Consider the following 18,506-nt stretch of genomic DNA (forward strand, 5'->3'; position numbering starts at 1 on the left):
TACAGCATATAATATTTCAAATCATTAAAGTCTTTTATATTGCTTACAGCAGAGCCAGAGTTCTTTGTTAGTGGCTGTGTCTGGGATCTCAAAACCTGACTCCACTTGACAGAACCACTAAAAGATCTCATGCACACAGTAGCCTGACTTTTCACTACCGTCAGATACTGTAAATGACTTAATACAATTTCAAACCAAATAAACTTTAAATGTAGAATTATATATTTATTGCAAATCTTTAGCAGAGGCAAAGCAACAGCTCTGGATTATTCATTCAACAATATTTCAACGTGTGATTAAACCAGCTGATTAAAGATAACACCATAAAACTGAGCTTTTCTTAAACTGAAAACAATAATCTAATGTCTTTAACACATACTCATTATTACACACACATTTCTAAGAGACCTTTAGTCGTGATAAGTTTCATCCTTCGGCCCAACACCCAGCTCCATATCTGGTAACAGGAACGGACACAGTTTACCAAAAGAGGAACGTCTGTTTATCCAAAGAGTTTATCCATCAACTGCTTTAGCAATGAGTTCATAATGTTGTCCTGTGACTCGTGGCCTCATGTGACCCACTCTGTCTAAAGGACACGAACCTCATTTACTCTTTAACATCTTCCTCACCTTCATTCTTATACTTTTAAATCAAGATAACAAAAAAAACATCTCAGATCCACTACAAGGTTGGAATCATTGGGTTGGATCACACAATACATTTTAAGAATCATTATTTCAAATGTAATCGCTTAATCATCATGGTCACAGCACACGGCCTTTCTGATCATACAGTCTTTTATGTTGCTCACTCTGTTCTCTGGTAGTGGCTGCTTCTGGAATCTCAAACCTTGCCTCCACTTGACAACTGCTTTAGCAATGAGTTCATTCTGTGAACATCCTGTGGATAGCGGCCTCATGTGACATGTCCAGATATGAGCTGTTTTAAGGACACTAACCTCACTTTGCTCCTTTAACACTTTCACCTCTCCTCTCATCTGCACTCATTCACATGCTTCACTTCACTCATTACAAGAATCACAGTTTTGGAATTACTATTTCAAACTGAATCACTCAATCATCAGGTTACAGCATTTCTTATCATAGAGTCCTTCATATTGCTTACCCAAGGCCAGTATTCTTTACTAGTGGCTGCTTCTGGGATCTCAATCCTTAACCTCACTTGACAGCTTCAATAATTTGGATTATAATAGAACTGGGCATTTTTCTTAATTTGTCTTAAGCAGAACAAGAGCTGGTAACATCCTCCTTCCCTCAGCAGGAGATGAAAACTCCAAATTTGGTTTGCAAAAATCCGTCTGCGGTTTGGGTTGAAGAGTGTGGTGCTGCAGGCCAGCCGGTTTTTCTTACACATGCTGTAGTAATGATTGAAAGTCCAGCGATGTCCAGCAAAAAGCTCAGCTTGCAAAGCTTCTTCCCCCTGGTCACATGCCAGGTGGTTTCCCACAAAGCACTCTCCTCCCTTCACACAGCAGAGTGACTCAGAAGAGTTACACAATCCAGTCCAGTTATTTCCTGTCTCTGAAACTTCCCTCTTTTTTCAGTCAGAAACTACTGATGGCTTTTAATCAAAGTAAAGTCACGATAATCAACTTAAAATCAATATTCAATCATCAGAAGAAAAAAACAATCTTACATTTTACAGTCTCCTCTGCTGCTGCTAAATGAGTGACGATGATGTTCTTCTTCTTCTTGTCTGTTTCTGGGATGTGGCGTCTCTCTGACAGCTACAGTCCGCCTGCACAGTCCACCAGCTGCTGCAGCTGTGACTATCTAATGCTACGTTCACTGGCGCTTGGACAGCACAGTTGCATTCACTGAAACGTGGACACGGGAGCTTCAGCTTCAGCTATGAGATCTTGAACAGCCAGTGCGTTTTCAGGGATGACTGTCGATCCCCTCGGATTCCTCTGAACAGAAGAACGTTGAAGTTAATTCTTCTTTGCTTCGACCTTTGAGAACAGGAAGCGACTTTCTGTCTGTTGGGCAGCTTTCTCCCTGTGAAAAGGCTCCTGCTGCACAGAAAACACAAGCAACAAGATTAATAGACATTATCCAGACATTGAATCGTTCCATTTAAGTTCAAGTACTGCCTCCCACCTGACCTCCTCCAAATCAGCACTTTTGTTTTTTTTATGGACAATAACTTCAGTGTGTTTAATGAAGCCGTGCAAAATGTTACCTTCATACGATGATTTCTTTTTCCAAGTTACTGACCTCTGGAGTACAGAAAATATAAATAAAATCAGACTTTTTATTGTCTGTAACTTGTTCTGACCAACCAACATCACACATGCTGCAGGAGTTGAGTTTTCTCTGGTGAATTATCAGAAAACAGAAACACATCCAGGATACCAGTGACTGTTTCTATCACTCTGTGTCATAGACATTAAACTGCTGCAGTTTAGCTGTTAAAACTATGACACATCCCATAATACTGACGCTCAAAGTTGGTTACAGAGAAAATAGTGCAGGTTTAGTCTTTAGATTGTGACACCTGGACGAATGTAAAACTGATTTGGTTGCAGTCTTTAACAGAACTTAAATGTGTTTTTCAGCTCCGAACGTTTCATGTGTTTATCTAATGTACTGTTAAATATGATACTGAAAAATAAGGAGAATTAAAATAAAACACGTCCTTTTGTCCTGAATGAGGTGAATTTATCACATAACAACCGTAAACTTTGGCCTCACTGTGGCTACAGCACACGATAACAGTGAGACCAACAGACTCATCTGATGATATTTAACTTTATGTAGATTCACTGAGGGGCTGTAAGGTGGCTCAGTGGTTCGCACCGTTGCAGCAAGAAGGTCGCCGGTTCGCATCCCGGTGAGGACACCTGGGATCTTTCTGTGTGGAGTCTCCATGTTCTCCCCGTGCAGCGTGGGTTCTCTCCAGGTTCTTCCTCCCACACAGTCCAAAAACATGCTGAGGTTAATTGGTGATTGTAAATTGTCCGTAGGTGTGAATGTGAGTGTGCTTGGTTGTCTGTCTCTAAGTGTAGCCCTGTGATAGACTGGTTACCTGTCCAGGTGAACCTGCCTTCACCCTGAGTCAGCTGGGATAGACTCCAGCCCCCCATGACCCTAGTGAGGATTAAGCGGTGTATAGATGATGGATTGACTGAACTGAGCTGTTCTCACCACTGAGAGGCAGCAAACTCTTTAGATGTTCTATGAATCTGAAGGACAAAGCTCCACAGGACAGTAATACAAGGCTACAGTTATACAGGACTAAACCCAAAGAGAACGTTTATTATTAGAATCATTCAAATCAAATCAAGTTTATTGTCATTTTACAGGCTGAGGGAGCTATTCTCCAGGATCCAACAACTAAACGCAAATAAACAAAGACTTGTGTGCATATCTGGATCAGCACTTCATGTGGAATGAAGCTGTTGATCATTCAGGAGGTTCTTCCTTTAACGCTGCGGAAACGTTTGCCTGATGGCAGCAGTTCAGTTTATGGAGAGGTTTTTTTTGTTTGTTTGTTTGTTTAATACAAATTTTTATTTAGTAACAAAGAAGCACAGTCGGGGAATAACAAAGTATACAAGGTAAATAACAATTAAAATAAGTATAGATTAAATATATATAAATATAAAATATATATAAATGCACACAAATAGAAATAAAATGACATAATAAAGTAAATAAGGCAGCGAGGTATAAGGTTTGTTTTCATATTATTTAGAGGTTACAAAAATATATATTTTTTTAAATATAAAAGTGTCCGTTCACATTTATTATTTGTCATGAGCATCAATATAGAAATACAATTCTACAGCAAATATAATAAAGTTTAGCAGGAACTTGGAAAAGCTCCTCCTGTGGATGTGAAACTCACCCATTAGGATCATAAGATGGATTATGAAGGATCATGTTTTGTCTTTGAGTTCAAATTGTGAGAAAATATCTTTGGGTCCTCATTTAATCGACTGTTCAGTTTTGTCCAGGATGAATTTGTTCTCGTTCCTCCAAAATACAGAAAACATCAAACAAATGCAAAACTGTCTCATCCTACAAGAAGTGCACATTTCATCCACATTAGCAAACTTGGAAACTGACTTATTACAAGAGTAAATATTATTTTAAAATTAAATAAATGAACCTCTCTGATCTTATCTGACAGACAGACGCTCTTCGTCAGTTTATTCCACTCAGCTGTGAATCCCAAACAGATCTTCCTCTCAGTGAAATCTTATTTTGTCTCTGTGAGGTTTTCCTGACGTGCTTATTTGTTATCCATTATATCAGTCCCACCAGTTAAGAGCTGAGACATTTGAACATGAACATTGTGATAACTTAAGTGGTATTTTATGAACTCACTCACACCAGATGGGACGGCCTTCACAACGGAAACATATTCTGTGTATTTGACTGGAAAGGCTTCAGCATCTGGGAAGTTTCCATAGCTATGAAGATTTCCATTTTTGCAGTTTATGGAGAGGCTGTGAGGAGTCCCTACAATGTGTGATGTCCTTCAATCCATGGCTCAGGAGACTCCCACATCCCCAACATGCACAACATGTGTTTGTTCAGCATGACGGAGTTTCAGAGACGCTTTGCTTCAGAACAACGTCCTGCTGCTCGTGGAGGCGTTTTGTCCTCCAAACACACACTTCTTCAGTCCGCTGCTGCTGGACAGGATGGTCCACGGTGCTGATCTGCGTCTCTTCTCCAAAACTGCGAACTGGGGGCGAGTGGAGCTGCGCCTGCGCAGAATCCATCACCGTCGGTCGCCTTGCAGTGCATGTCGGTTATGTTTCTGTCAGAGTTAATCCTGGATGTGTTATAGGAGCTCATGGAGACTCAAAAACGCAGATTTTTCTGGTGCTATAAATTATTTCTTGTCGTTTTTTAATGGAATTTAATCAGGCACCTGCACGGACACCTTTATTCTCCATTGCCATAGCAACCACAGCCGCGGTGGGTCTGAGCCAAATAAACTTTTTTGTTTTCTATTTTCTATGTAGATAAACAGACGCACTTCTCCAAACATCAACAAAAAATACATAAATAATCAATAAACAAACAGAATAAAACAAATAAACATCTGTTAACAAAACAGTCACATTTAAAATGATCTGAGTCAATGTAGAGAAATAACATTTTATTTATGAGTTATTTTAACAGGTTTAAATGTTGAGACAAAGACCCTACATTGTTCATTATTATGTACCTTTCCCTGAATTATTTCTATATTATGGTTTTATACCAACAATTATATACAAAATACAGATTTACTTGACTGACATAAATACGAAGGTTAAAAGCCTTCGATGTTCTTCACTCTAACAAATTACTCGACCTAATGAGACCAAAGTCGAACACACGAACAGGCTGGCGAAGGTAAAATATGTTGGTTAGATTTGTCAAAAAGAGGTTTTAGGATCCTGAATTAGTTTTCTGTGTTATTTTTCTGTCTTTGTTTGATTCTTTGACTGTGTGCATCACAAACCAGTAAGCGTGTTGGAGCAAGACGTCTGTTAATGATTCAAAAATAACAACAACAAAAAACACATTTTCTACTTTGCAAGTGAAGAGTGAATATGAAGATGTGTCTGATAGACGGAAGCAGCTCGGTTGGAGTGAAGGGGGACGGTCCGGATCAAACTGTCACCCCGACATGGTGCAGAGCAGAGAAAGCTCCCCGTTCTCAGAGAAGAAAAGCTCCGAACATGACAAACAGATTTACAGCAAAAAGACGAATGGGCTCCACAAATGGATCCACTGAGTCAAACAACTTTGTGCAGCATGAAAATGAGTTTCATCCTGCAGACAGACGAGTGTTCATACAGACTGTGACATCAAAGAAACCGTGAAGGTGTGAAATCCTCGTCCTTCTCTGTCCATGAAACACTCATCTTCCCCCACCAATGATCCCACAGAGGAACTCAAAGATAAGAAGCAGCTACAAACTGTCTCTGCAGACCTACAGGAGATCTGGAACTCAGCTTTGCTCTCCCTCAGTGCAGATATGAAACAGGGATAAATCACTTGTTTTACCTACTCTGTTGTGTTCTTACTGGAGTTTCCACATCTCAGATCACAGAGTTGGAGTTTATTGCTTGTCTGAAATGTCACATTTCCATCCATCCACTGACACCACCAAAGACATACACAATGTGACAAACGCTCCGGCTTTGACTGAAAAAGAATTCCAAATCCACTCCAATAAAATCACAGTATTTTTTAATACACAATTTAAAAATTACAGTCGGAAATTGCACTATAAAAAGGCTCCCCTTCCTGTTTCAGTCTGTACAAGTACAACCCAGTGTTTCAGATGATTGGATCACTGGAATCCAAAGCTGACTGACCACAACTCAGAGGCAGATGTTTGCAGACTTACTTTGACGATGATTCAAAAGTTTGAATAATATGACAGAAGTGCAGAATTACACACAGCACCATTTTGAACTATATGCTAAGTTAGCATGCTAATATATTCACAGTGTGAACAGCAGTTTAATGTTAACGCTCCTGATTAGATCCTTGCTTGTGTTGCTCAGCATCTTAGTCCAGTTTAAACAAGAGGAACTGAACGAAATGCACCGATGACAAACTCAACAAAATCGGTCATTGTACAACAATTAATGTCACACATTGTGGCACCATTATCTGTACGTTTAACCCTTTAAAGTTGTCACTAAGAAGAAAAGCAATGAACCTTTTTTTTTTGTCATGATATTTTTTATTTCCATGGGGCACTAATAACAACAATCAATGTTGTTTTTTATGAACAGACCCCACAGTTTTTTAAATATTAGCCTCTACCAAACGGTTGAGATATCTCTTCATGGCAAAAGTGCATTTTCAAGAATGTGCATAGGTTTTTATGCATTTAACTGAAATAAAAGACATTTCTATGCATACATAACTTTCAATGAGCAAAATAGTGTCAGGGCTGTCCTCCAGCTCTGCCAAGGAAAGGGTTTGGAGGACATTTTTCCCTCTTCTCCTCTTCTTATGGAACGTTGGTTTGGTAAATGTGTTTGTTGAAGCAACTTCCACCTCATCCATAAATTCAAAGGAAGAGTCCCCAGTCTCTGCTGCTTGTGTGGGCTGATAATCAGGATCCTATATACAGAATTCCTCATCGCCAGGTAGGTCAGCATCAGAGTCTTGAGGATTTCTTGGTATAAGGTCCAGAGACGTGCGCTACCAAGCACCATAAAATGTTGTTGCAGCCATCCATTATTTGCAAAAAAGAAAGAAAGAAAATGGTGACATGCCATACTGCTACAAATATTCCATGATGAAATCGTATTAAATCAGGAGTAATGGTGTTTTTGTTTCACAAAAATTGTAAACATATTATCTTTGCATCACCACTTTTACTACTGAAGGACAACTGAACCATTCAGTCAAGCATGTTTTTAGACAACTTCTAAACTTACTTCAGCATTGATAATGATAGATCATAATTTAGCATATGAACATCGTCAGACGTTTTCTATTTATTTTGAAGTAAACAGTCAATTTTAACTACATTTGCTTAGCTTCACTACCTTTACCATAAAGGGCCAAATGAACCGCTTGGTAGAGGATGTTTAAAAAGAATTCTTAGACCCTTTTCAGTCTTTCTTTTTTTGTTCCAAGTTACACAGTTATGTTCAGTAAGTCATTTGACACGATATGCCAAAAAAAAAAAAAAAAAAAGCTTATCTTTGAAAATTACAGCAAACAGAGGCCTCATGTCAGGAGTGACATCTCTTGTGTACTTTCTGTGAGGACACTAATTTGCTCTGCATGCTATTCTCAACCGACTGGTAGAGACGGTTGAAACAGGTGGAATTAAGTAAAACAACATTTTTCTATATGACATAGTGAGTCAAAATGTGCTCTACCATATGGTCGAGTAGAAGTGGAATAGTGCACACACATGTGGAGCAATCTCGCTCTCGTGAATTAAATATTCAAAAGAGAGATCATTAATATAATTTTTTATTAAATTAAGTCGTGTGAACTGCCATGTGTCTTTTAAGATGCGCCTTTCGGGTAAATCGTTTACCGCAGTCATCACAACCAAACGGTCTTTCTCCTGAGTGGACAGTCATGTGTCTCAGCAAAGTTCCCTGTTGGCTAAATGTTTCTCCACAATCACCGCAAACAAAGGGTTTTTCTCCTGTGTGGACTCGAGTGTGTACTTGAAGATCATGTGGAAATCTAAATCTTTTACCACAAGTGTCGCATCCAAATGGTTTCTCTCCTGTGTGAACTGTCACATGTCTCTTCAGATTCTTCTGATCTAAAAATCTCTTCCCACAGTCATCACAGCGAAATGGTTTCTCTTCCATGTGGGCCGTCATGTGCGCTTTCAGGTCCCACTGACGGCTGAAATTTTTGCCACAAACATAACAGCTGTATGGTTTCTCTCCTGTATGAACTGTCATGTGTGTCTTCAGAGTTCCTTGTTGGCTAAATCTTTTACCACAAACATCACAGCCAAATCGTTTCTCTCCTGTGTGAATGGTCATGTGTTTCTTCAAAGATCCATTTTCTATAAATCTTCTCCCACATTCATTGCAGCCGAACGGTTTTTCTCCTGTGTGCTCTGTCATGTGCAACTTAAGTTCGCAATGATATCGAAATCTTTTACCGCATTCATTACAGCCAAATAGTTTCTCTCGTTGGAGGACTCTCATCTGTGAGTTTACATTTTGTTTCACTCCAAAATATTTCTCATTAACTGAAAAGCTGGAAAACATTTTTTCTGTATGACATGCCATGTGTCTCTGAAGAGACTGCTTATAGACAAATTGTTTATCACACTCAGAGCAGCTAAAGGGTTTTTTCTCAGTGTTACATCCAACATCACTATTTGCAGCTGGTTCAGGCACCCTGGTGTCCTTCCAATCATTGTTCCTGTCTTCAATTTCAGGACCAGAGTCTGACAACGGTTCCTGCCACTCATCTTCGTCTTCATCATCATCCTCCTCAGCATAATCATCAATACTGACTTCAATTTCAGTCCAGTCTGAAGCCTTCCCATCAGTATTTGGTGCTAAATTATTATTTGTATCTGGGTTCCCGGCTCCACAGTCCTCTCCATCAGCTTCTAATTTCATCTGTTTAGCTGAGCTGCTGGTTGGAGGCTCTGCCTTTGAGGGCTGAGGTTTCTCTTCACCATCTTCACTTTTCACACAAACAGCAGTGAATGGAAACCTGCTGATATCAGTTTCCTCCTGACTGGTCCACAGTTCCTCCTGTTCCTCCATTATGTGGAGAAGCTCTGGGTTCTCCTGGTCCAGAGTGACACTCCATTCATGGGGAACTTCCTCTTTAATCACCAACACCTTCTGGACATCTGTAGGCAACACTGAAACACACACACACACGTACATCATGTACAACTGTCACTTCATATTCACACAGATATCACTGCTGGGATGACTTCATGTGAGAGAGATCAGATGTGACTTCATAATTCCATCTGAATATTCCAAAACATATTGCTGGTAGAATTTTTCTGTGAAATACTAAAACAGAAGATGAGAATAAATTATGATTAACAGAATGGTGTTCTCTAATCATTATTAGGACAGGGGACATGACAAAAGTCTTAGAATTTCACATGGTTGTGGTTACAATAATAATATGATCGATCTTTTCTATTAAGCCCCACATTAGAATTGAAAACAATGTGTCTCAGTGATATAACTAAGAGACCATGATGGAAAAACACACTGACGTGTTTGTATTTCCTTAAACAAATCACAGCGGTTGTGGCTAAGAGAAGGATGTGCAGTGGTGTTCCCTCAAAACAGTGATGGGTGGAATAGCTGTGGTGGAACATTTGCATGTGGGGCAATAAGAACTGTCATTAAAACAGATACTTCACTGCAAAAACGAGCAGGGCTGCCTCACTGCATCCTCAACAAAACTTGAAATTTTCAGTGCAGCAGGTTGATGCTCAGAGGTTGTTGTTGTTTCCCATCATGAAGATCGAAAGAAGGATAAAACTAACTGAAGTAATCGGTGGCTTAAAGTAAGTCAAACGACTAAGCGGGAAACTACATCACCTGTTGTGATTAACAGTTTTCTATCAGCACCACTTGTAGAGAGAATAGTTTTTACCTGGAATGCGTTTTTTTAATTTTCCTCATTTCTCTGTTTTAACAACCTGCCCCTCTGACTGAAGAAGACGACACATGATTGGTCTATTTTGTGCAGAAGAAAAGTCGCATCATGTATGAAAGGATGCTTCGAGTCTGACGAAGAAATGTAAGATTATTGCTGTTGTGATGCCTGTTGTCTAAGTGGCTTTATAGGTTGTTTTTGAGCCAGACAACACAAAGACAGCCGGGCTGTGTGGAACTGGCTGACCAGTTTCCAGGCAGTGAGACGAGCACCTTCGTAAAACAAATCAAAGATGGCACAAAGCTGCGAGGAAACACCAGCAGATGTCTAAAGAACACACACAGCGAATGAGAAACTATCAGCAGGTCATTTCAGAAAACGCAAAAACAAGCTGCTCACATTAATCCATTATCTGTAATTGATAGGCTCTGTCTTTAATTAGGGTTTTAGGTTTTGTTGAGCCGGTTAATGCACAGAAAACCTGGATATGTTGAACATGTTTGATTGTGCACCCCTCAGCTCATCTGGTTCATATATAACCTGATCTGGTGCTGAACCACGAACAGATGAACAGAACAAACAGATCCATGTGTCTGATAACATTTTAATAAATCTGGTTCTGTACAGACTGTTGGCTGCTGTTTCCTTTAACGCTCCCTGCTGCTGCCTGATCCGTCTGCAGTCCGGGCGCAGTTGTCATGGCAACACGATCATTTTTAGCGTCAAACTGTGGAGATTCTGCGGCAAAACAATGTTCAGATCCTGTTTTAATTCACATTACACGTATCTCCTCATGTGGGTCGAGTTAAAGGCAAACGGTTTGTGTTTCTGTCCAACGAATCCCGTTTCTGTCTGAACCGTAAACAAACATTAGCAGCAGTTAGCAGCTAGCAGTTAGCAGCTTCCTCCACATTAGCTGTGATTCTTCTTACCAGCGGTTTGCTTCAGAACAACGTCCTGCGGCTCATGGAGGCGTTTCATCCGCACTTTGTCCTCCAGACACACACTGTCAGTCCGCTGCTGCTGGACAGAATCCACCTGGTTCATGGTGTCAGACCTGCTTCTCTTCTTTAAAACTAACCGGAGGCTCGTAGAGGAGCCACGCATGCGCAGAACACATCATATTTCTGACAGGCATCTGCACGGACACCTTTATTCTGCTTTTTTTTTTTTAATCTCTTTTTTATATATAACAACAAATAAAGTCTAATCAAAGAAAACACTCAAACGGCAGTTAAAGTTTATCACCTGAGTCGTTTTTCTCTGTAAATTTAAATATTTTAGTAGCTTGAATTAGTTTTTGGTTTTATTTTTGTTTTATATTGTGCATTCTTCACTGTGCACATCAACTGTATTTATGGCAGAGGGAATCTTCTTTGATGAAAAAGTTATATAGAAATAAATATATTCAGAGCATGACATGTTCCTGAAAAAGACAAGTGAGAAATCTGTTGTTGTTTTCACAGTTAAAAGAAACATTCTCCCTATGAAGGAGTCATTGGGGGTAAAGTTGTCTTAAATAAAAATATTTAAAATAAATAAAATAACTAGCACCAGAGATGCAGCTAGAATGGCTTGTTTGGCAGGGGAAAAAAACTATTTAACTGAGCAAGAAGATTTTTTAAAAATAAAATATAAAATCACTGAGGCTGTGGTTACCATGGTGACAGAGGGTGAAGGTGTCCGTGCAGATGCCTGATTAAAAACACGGCAGACACGTCAATAACATTTACAAACACAGAGGTCTCTCTGTTTCAGTCAGCTGCTCCAAAACATCCACCATCAACTTTAACAGAAATGCAACTGGCGACGATCGACTCCGCTCCGGCCCGATTCATCCGTAAACGAGCCTCCGGTTAGTTTTAAAGAAGAGAAGCAGGTCTGACACCATGAACCAGGTGGATTCTGTCCAGCAGCAGCGGACTGACAGTGTGTGTCTGGAGGACAAAGTGCGGATGAAACGCCTCCATGAGCCGCAGGACGTTGTTCTGAAGCAAACCGCTGGTAAGAAGAATCACAGCTAATGTGGAGGAAGCTGCTAACTGCTAGCTGCTGGGAGGGAGGCTGGAGGAGACGATTCACTGAAGAACCGAGCTGCTGAGCTCCTGTTCACCTCAATCTGACCACTAATGGATAAATAACAGCAACAATAATAACGTTAGTTGGTTGATAACTGTGTAACGGCGGAACTTAATGGTGGAGGTTCAGTGCAGCACCCGGACGGTTTACAGCGCGGACACATCGCTGTTATTGTGTAGTTTAAAAAAAAAAAAAAAAAAAAAGTTCGTCTTTAGATCATCACGTTTTTACAGGATACTTTGTGTTCTTCTTGTAGCGCTACCAATGGAGATCTTAAACCTTAAATTCAGCCAAATGTGAAATGGGTGTTATTTGTTTTTTTGTTTAAAAAAAAAAAAAATTTGATAAAAAAAAGAAAAGCCTTTTAAAAACTGTGTCAATTACTGTTGACAGTGTCTATCATCATACTTACATGTTTCTCTACGTCAGCTTTATATTCACTGATCCTGAATTTACTTTCTCTGGAAGTTTCCTCACATGAAATTAAGACTGTTGACTGTCAGAATGGACGTACTTCAAGCTGCAGTTGTTCATGCTGTACATGTGTGTTTCAGTGTCTCCTGCGGACGTCCAGCAGCTGTTGGTTATTAAAGAAGAGGTTCCTGATGAATGGAGCTCCAGTCTGGAAGACCCAGAACTCCTCCACATGAAGGACGAACAGGAAGGAGAGCAGCTTAATGGGCAGGAAGAGACTGATATCAGCAGGTTTTCATTCACTGCTGCTGCTGTGAAGAGTGAAGACGATGAAGAGAAAACTCAGTCCTCACAGCTTCATCAGAGCCCGAGTGACGACAACAGAGAGGAAACAGACAGCTCAGCTGAACAGATGAAAACAGAAAGTAATGGAGAGGACTGTGGAGGACCAGAACCAACCCAGAACCCAGATCCAAATAGTAGTTTGCAACCAAATACTGATGGAAAGTGTTCAGACTCTTCTGACACTGACATCAGTAATGATGATGAGGATGAAAAAGATGATGATGACGAATGGCAGGAACCTTTGTCAGATTCTGGATCTGAAACTAAAGACAGTGACAAAAAAACTTTCGGTTGCTCCGAATGTGATAAACAATTTCTCCACAAGCAGTCTCTTCAAAGACACATGACATGTCATTTAGGAAAAAGCTCCTCCAGCTGTTCGGTTAATAAGAAATGTTCTAGAATGAAGCAAAACGTGGATCCACAGACAAGAGTTTACCGAGCAGAGAAATCATTTGGTTGTGATGTTTGTGGACAAACTTTTAACCGAAAGACAAATCTTGAGACACACTTGAGAGTCCACACAGGAGAAAAACCTTTTCATTGTGATATTTGTGGCGAACGATTCAGACATCAGAACAGTTTTAAAGCACACATGAGAGTACACACAGGGGAGAAACCATTTAGTTGTGATGTTTGTGGGAAAAGATTTAGACAGCTTTATAATTTCAAGAGACATGTGAGAGTCCACTCTGTAGACAAACCTTGTAATTGTGCTGTGTGTAATAAAATATCAACACAAGAAGGAGATGTGGAAGCACACAGGTGTGTCCGCACAGGAGAGAAACCATTTGGTTGTGATGTCTGTGGGAAAAGATTTAGACAGCATTACAATCTTAAGACTCATGTCAGAATTCACACAGGAGAGAAACTTTTTAGTTGTCATGTTTGTGGCAAAACATTTAGCAGAAAGTTACATCTTAAGACACACATAAGAGCGCACACCGGAGAGAAACCATTTGGTTGTGATTTTTGTGGGAAAAAGTTTATTCATCCGCACAATATTAAAAGACACATGAGAATCCACACGGAGGAGAAACTGTTTAGTTGTGATATTTGTGGGAAAAGATATACACAGCAAGGGGATCTTAAGACGCACATGACAGTTCACACAGGAGAGAAAGCATTCAGCTGTGACGTTTGCGGTAAAAAGTTTAGACATCAAGGAAGTCTGAAGAGACACGCAAGAATCCACACAGGAGAGAAACCATTTATTTGTAATAATTGTGGGAAAAGTTTTAGACGTAAGTGTAATCTTAAAACTCACCTGACAGTTCACACAGGAGAGAAACCATTTGTGTGCGATGATTGTGGTGAGAGATTTAGACATCAGGGAAGTCTGCAGAGGCACATGAAAGTCCACACAGGAGTGAAGCTATTTAGCTGTGACGATTGTGGTAAAGGATTTAGCCAAAAGACACAACTGAAGACACACATGAGAGTCCACACAGGATAAAAACTGTACAGGTGTAGGGTTGCTATAAGGGATTAATTGTGAGTGTGGAGGTATGTTGATCCAAAACAAAAACTGTTTTTATTGTGTTTTTTTTTTGTTTTTTTACTTTACTTTTTATCTTTATGTTGTGCATATTTTAAAGTATTTAAAACAGAACAAAACGTCATTGCTGGATTTATTTTGTTCTATAAGATATTTTTTTAAATATACTACAGGCCCCTTTTGTTTTGGCCAATAGTCCCAAGTAAATCTTCTCATCAGTGTACTAAGCACTTTAAAAATGTTAATGTATTTTAAGTACCTGTCAAAGAAAATAGATGCTGATAAACAAAAAAAAAAGGCTTCATGTTAATGTAATAACTGTATATAATTAATTAGCAAATAAACATTGTAAATAATGTAATTTTTTAAAAAAAAGAGTATAAAACGTATTTTGTGTTTGCACATGATGCAACAAATAAAACATTTTGTGCAAGTTATGACATTGTGAGTTTATATATATATAAAGTACATATATTGTCATAGCACATTAAAATTTAATGCTGTAAGGTTTAGTGTGTATTTCCTTTCCATCCCTGCATCACATTATGTCCTGCGTGATCCACTTTTCAGTTGTGCCACATTTGTTGAAAAGAAGAGGGTAGATATTCAGATGCAGGTGATGTACAGTTGAATTTTTTCCCCCCTTTGTGTACACTTCTCCAGAGTTGACTTCAGAAAGAGGTCAAAGTTAAACATAACAGCAGCTGTTGGCAAAACTAGATCAGCCCCAGAATGCATCGTTTCTGTTGTGGTTCAACTTGTGACGTAGGTTTCCTAAAATGCTTCTTATCTTCTGGCACAAAAAGAATCTGAAAGTCTGAACAACCTGTGTTTACAAGAAAAAACTGTAGGTCTGAGAAGGTTGTGTTACAATGTTACACAAACAAACAACTCAACACTATCTCACACAACAGATCTGGTGTTTTTCAGTAAACCTGCCATCGACATAATGAAAAACACTCCAAACTCTAAACCAGAATCCACGTCTTCAGAAGTTAATGGATTTTTCTGAAGTCCACAGCTTTAAAAATTCATCATAAAAGCGTTAAAGTTGAGCTGCTACGACCCACTTCAGGCCTGCGGAGTTACTGTGGAGTGTGAAACCGAGTACAGGTGGAATATTAGAGCGCGGCGCTGATTGAGTCCCTGTTGGCTGATGATCAAACAGCAGCAGCTCCACAACCTGCTGCTGTTTGATCATCAGTTATCAGAAAACTCGTTTTCATCTTTGCTGCTTTGAAGTGTTTTGATTTCATTCAGAGTCATTGTTTGTGTCAGTAAAACGTTGTTCGTATTCACTTCACGACGTGGCCCCGATGCTCCCAGAATCCACGGATGTCGTACATTTTAATTTAAAAAAAAAAATTCAACACACACGTGTGCCGTGAAGTTTAAACGTACAATTAAACATACAAATAAAGAGCGATGCTAAGTGTGAGTAGTGTATTTATAATTTACACACATTTCTCGGTCCTGAAGTCCGCACTGAGCTGTTCTCACCACTGAGGGGCAGCAGCGAGTAACTCAGCAGCACATCATCACCTTCATTGGTGAGTCGTGCATTGACCTTTGTTTCATGACTAGAAATGCAGAAACTTTCTCTAAACCCAAGGATCTGATCTTTTTAGTGTGTAATACAAAACATTTAGAATAGAATAGAATAGAATAGAACTTTATCGATCCCGTTGGTGGAAACCTCGGGGAAATTGTTGTACTAGCAACAACAACACAACATTATCCATCCATCCATCATCTGTACACTGCTTAGTCCTCACTAGGGTCATGGGGGGCTGGAGTCTATCCCAGCTGACTCAGGGTGAAGGCAGGTTCACCTGGACAGGTAACCAGTCTATCACAGGGCTACACTTAGAGACAGACAACCAAGCACACTCACATTCACACCTGGACCCGGAGAGAACCCACGCTGCACGGGGAGAACATGCAAACTCCACGCAGAAAAAAAATGTGAACCGGCAACCTTCTTGCTGCGAGGCAACAGTGCTAACCAACTGCTCCACCCTGCAGCCCCAACACAACATTATCAGTTATAATAATGATAATAATAATTATAATTATAATAATGAACAATAATGATAATGATAATGATAATAATAATTATAATTATAATAATGAACAATAATGATAATGATAATGAATAATAATCATCATCATCATCATTATCATCATCACAATACAGCAACAAAATTGCCAAACTGCCTAAACACTGCACACAGTCCAGTGATAGAGCACGATGTTCTATCTCACCCCAATGTCCTCCCTCCTCACCTCTCCCTGCTTTTTCTGGTGGGTTTAAAAGGCACGTTGTTAATAATCACCAATATTAGACTGTTCAGCAGAGCCAGAAACTGAAAAAGCTCAAAAACATTCTGGGATCCTCCACATGCCAACTAAATAAATAAACTAAATCCTGATATTTCATCATAATCACTTCATTCTACGTGTTTTGTTTAGAAAGTTGCCAAAAATTGAACCAGATTCAGGAAAAAAACTCAAAAGAATCCTTCACTCTTTGAAACATGAAGCCATGAGACAGTCTTGGGCTGAAGTGCAGGCAGTGTTTCCTCAGAGAGACTGAGAGGAAAACAGCCTCCTGGATGAATAAATAAATGCAACATGGCTCAGAACCAGTGACCAGAGGAGCAGGTTCTTGTCAGCCCAGTCCACTCTCTTCAACAAGACATTTTCACGTCACAGATTTTGGTCCAATTTAACCGAAAAATGACTGAATTTTTGTCCCGTGACTGAACATCACAGCTGAGTCACTCACGGCTTCGTCGCTGCGCACAGGAGCACAGAATTTTATTTTATTTTTTTACAGAATCTGATTAATTAAAATACTTCATTTTTAAATTAGATGTATTCCTACAACTGAGTAGAGTCCAAAACTGCAGCTTGTAGAGGCTGGAAAAGTGGAAATATGCATGTTTAAAGTGACCTAAAACTAAAAACAATCTCCAGAATGGCTGACGACCCCCCTGGAATTATCTTGGGACCCCCGTGGGGGCCCCGACCCCCAGTTTGAGAACCACTGCAAAAGATAAAGTCAACATTAAATATTTCTACATACAGTATTTCATTCTTCTACTCTCTGTAACAACACAACTACACTGCTGTATTGTGTTTAAATTAGATTATTATAATATTTCTATATTTATTTGTGTTCCAAAGTTTTTTTCTGACCCCAGATTTTTTTTTTTGTGGAAAATCTTTACATACTCAGCGTGTTGGCTTTCTTTAAACTCTTTTCTAGATGTTGGGGAAACTCTAGAAGATTTAACAAACAGCACAGTTAGCCAGAGGCAGGAGAGCTGTTCCCCGTCTAACGTACACCGTGTATGTTAAACATCTGTCTTCAGTTTTAGTTGTCACACAGGTGAAAGTTCTGCCTCGTGTTGGCAGCGAGCGGTTCTGTTCTGGACTGATTGTAACACTCTGGCAGACTTCATGGCTCGGCTTTCGCTCCGGGCTGCGCTAGCCTCAGCAGGCGTTCCTAATAAAGTGGTATATTTCAGCGTGTAGCTGTAACGGCCTGCTGACGGATGTGTTGGCAGCGCCGCTCAGCCTGACTCACGGCAAAACGCAGCCCCCACCCCGAACACATCTGGCACCGAGTGTTCAGACATGGAGGAAACCGAGGAGGTCACGTGGTTCATGTGCAGAGAGAATCTAAAGGAAGGAGGCCCTGCAGACCACATGGACCCTCCCTCACATCGCTCCTCCTGACCGCTGTTGTCTTCGGCACAGTTTGCTAAAAACAGACGCGTTTCCTTCGACCGCTTCGTGCTCCGAACTAAAGATTGACCTGCTGTAATTATAGAGGAGGTGTGAGCGGCACACAGCTGCCATCTGAATTTGTTTTCCCAGCGAGGCGGCACACAGTCGCGGGTCGTATTTCACGTTTAGCCGAGTCTTTATCTCAAGTAAACTTCCTGCATGAAGGAAAAAAAAAACTTTCATGAGGCAGTTGTGTGAAAGAACCTGTTGGCTTGAACGAGCAAATAACGCAGCAGGAGGTTATTTCAAAACTGTCGATGTTG

General features: G+C 40.0%; 4 protein-coding genes across 5 annotated transcripts in view; 1 reads left to right on the forward strand and 3 right to left on the reverse strand.

The window, feature by feature from the left end:
• Nucleotides 1–1,777, reverse strand: part of LOC103374584 (gastrula zinc finger protein XlCGF8.2DB-like) — a 6,354-nt gene extending 4,577 nt beyond the window's left edge. Inside the window, exon 1 of one of the 2 annotated variants that reach the window (XM_008304692.1) lies at nucleotides 1,129–1,777. The gene's annotated coding sequence lies outside the window, so the exon portion shown is untranslated. The remainder of the gene's footprint in view (nucleotides 1–1,128) is intronic. The other variant, XM_008304691.1, reaches the window with a different exon arrangement.
• The window catches only part of LOC103374587 (gastrula zinc finger protein XlCGF57.1-like), a 15,006-nt gene extending 10,250 nt beyond the window's left edge, over nucleotides 1–4,756 (reverse strand). Inside the window, 2 exon segments of the mRNA XM_008304700.1 lie at nucleotides 1,660–1,750; nucleotides 4,649–4,756. Coding sequence (XP_008302922.1) covers nucleotides 1,660–1,750; nucleotides 4,649–4,756 — 199 coding nt within the window.
• Nucleotides 4,757–6,710: 1,954 nt separating this feature from the next.
• LOC103374582 (zinc finger protein OZF-like) lies at nucleotides 6,711–11,198 on the reverse strand. Its single transcript, XM_008304690.1, has 2 exons — nucleotides 11,045–11,198; nucleotides 6,711–9,351 (listed from the first exon to the last, which is right to left on the reverse strand). Exons 1-2 carry the CDS (start codon nucleotides 11,157–11,159, stop codon nucleotides 7,985–7,987), a joined length of 1,482 nt encoding a protein of 493 aa, XP_008302912.1. The 5' UTR covers nucleotides 11,160–11,198; the 3' UTR covers nucleotides 6,711–7,984.
• A 650-nt stretch (nucleotides 11,199–11,848) lies between these two features.
• LOC103374588 (gastrula zinc finger protein XlCGF57.1-like) lies at nucleotides 11,849–14,406 on the forward strand. The gene is made up of 3 exons (XM_008304701.1): nucleotides 11,849–12,116; nucleotides 12,746–13,598; nucleotides 13,851–14,406. The coding sequence occupies exons 1-3, from the start codon at nucleotides 12,002–12,004 to the stop codon at nucleotides 14,404–14,406; spliced, it is 1,524 nt and encodes a 507-aa protein (XP_008302923.1). The 5' UTR covers nucleotides 11,849–12,001.
• Nucleotides 14,407–18,506: the final 4,100 nt, after the last annotated feature.

The sequence above is a fragment of the Stegastes partitus genome, unplaced genomic scaffold (genome assembly GCF_000690725.1).
Source record: "Stegastes partitus isolate 25-593 unplaced genomic scaffold, Stegastes_partitus-1.0.2 Scaffold2292, whole genome shotgun sequence".
NCBI lineage: Eukaryota > Metazoa > Chordata > Actinopteri > Pomacentridae > Stegastes > Stegastes partitus.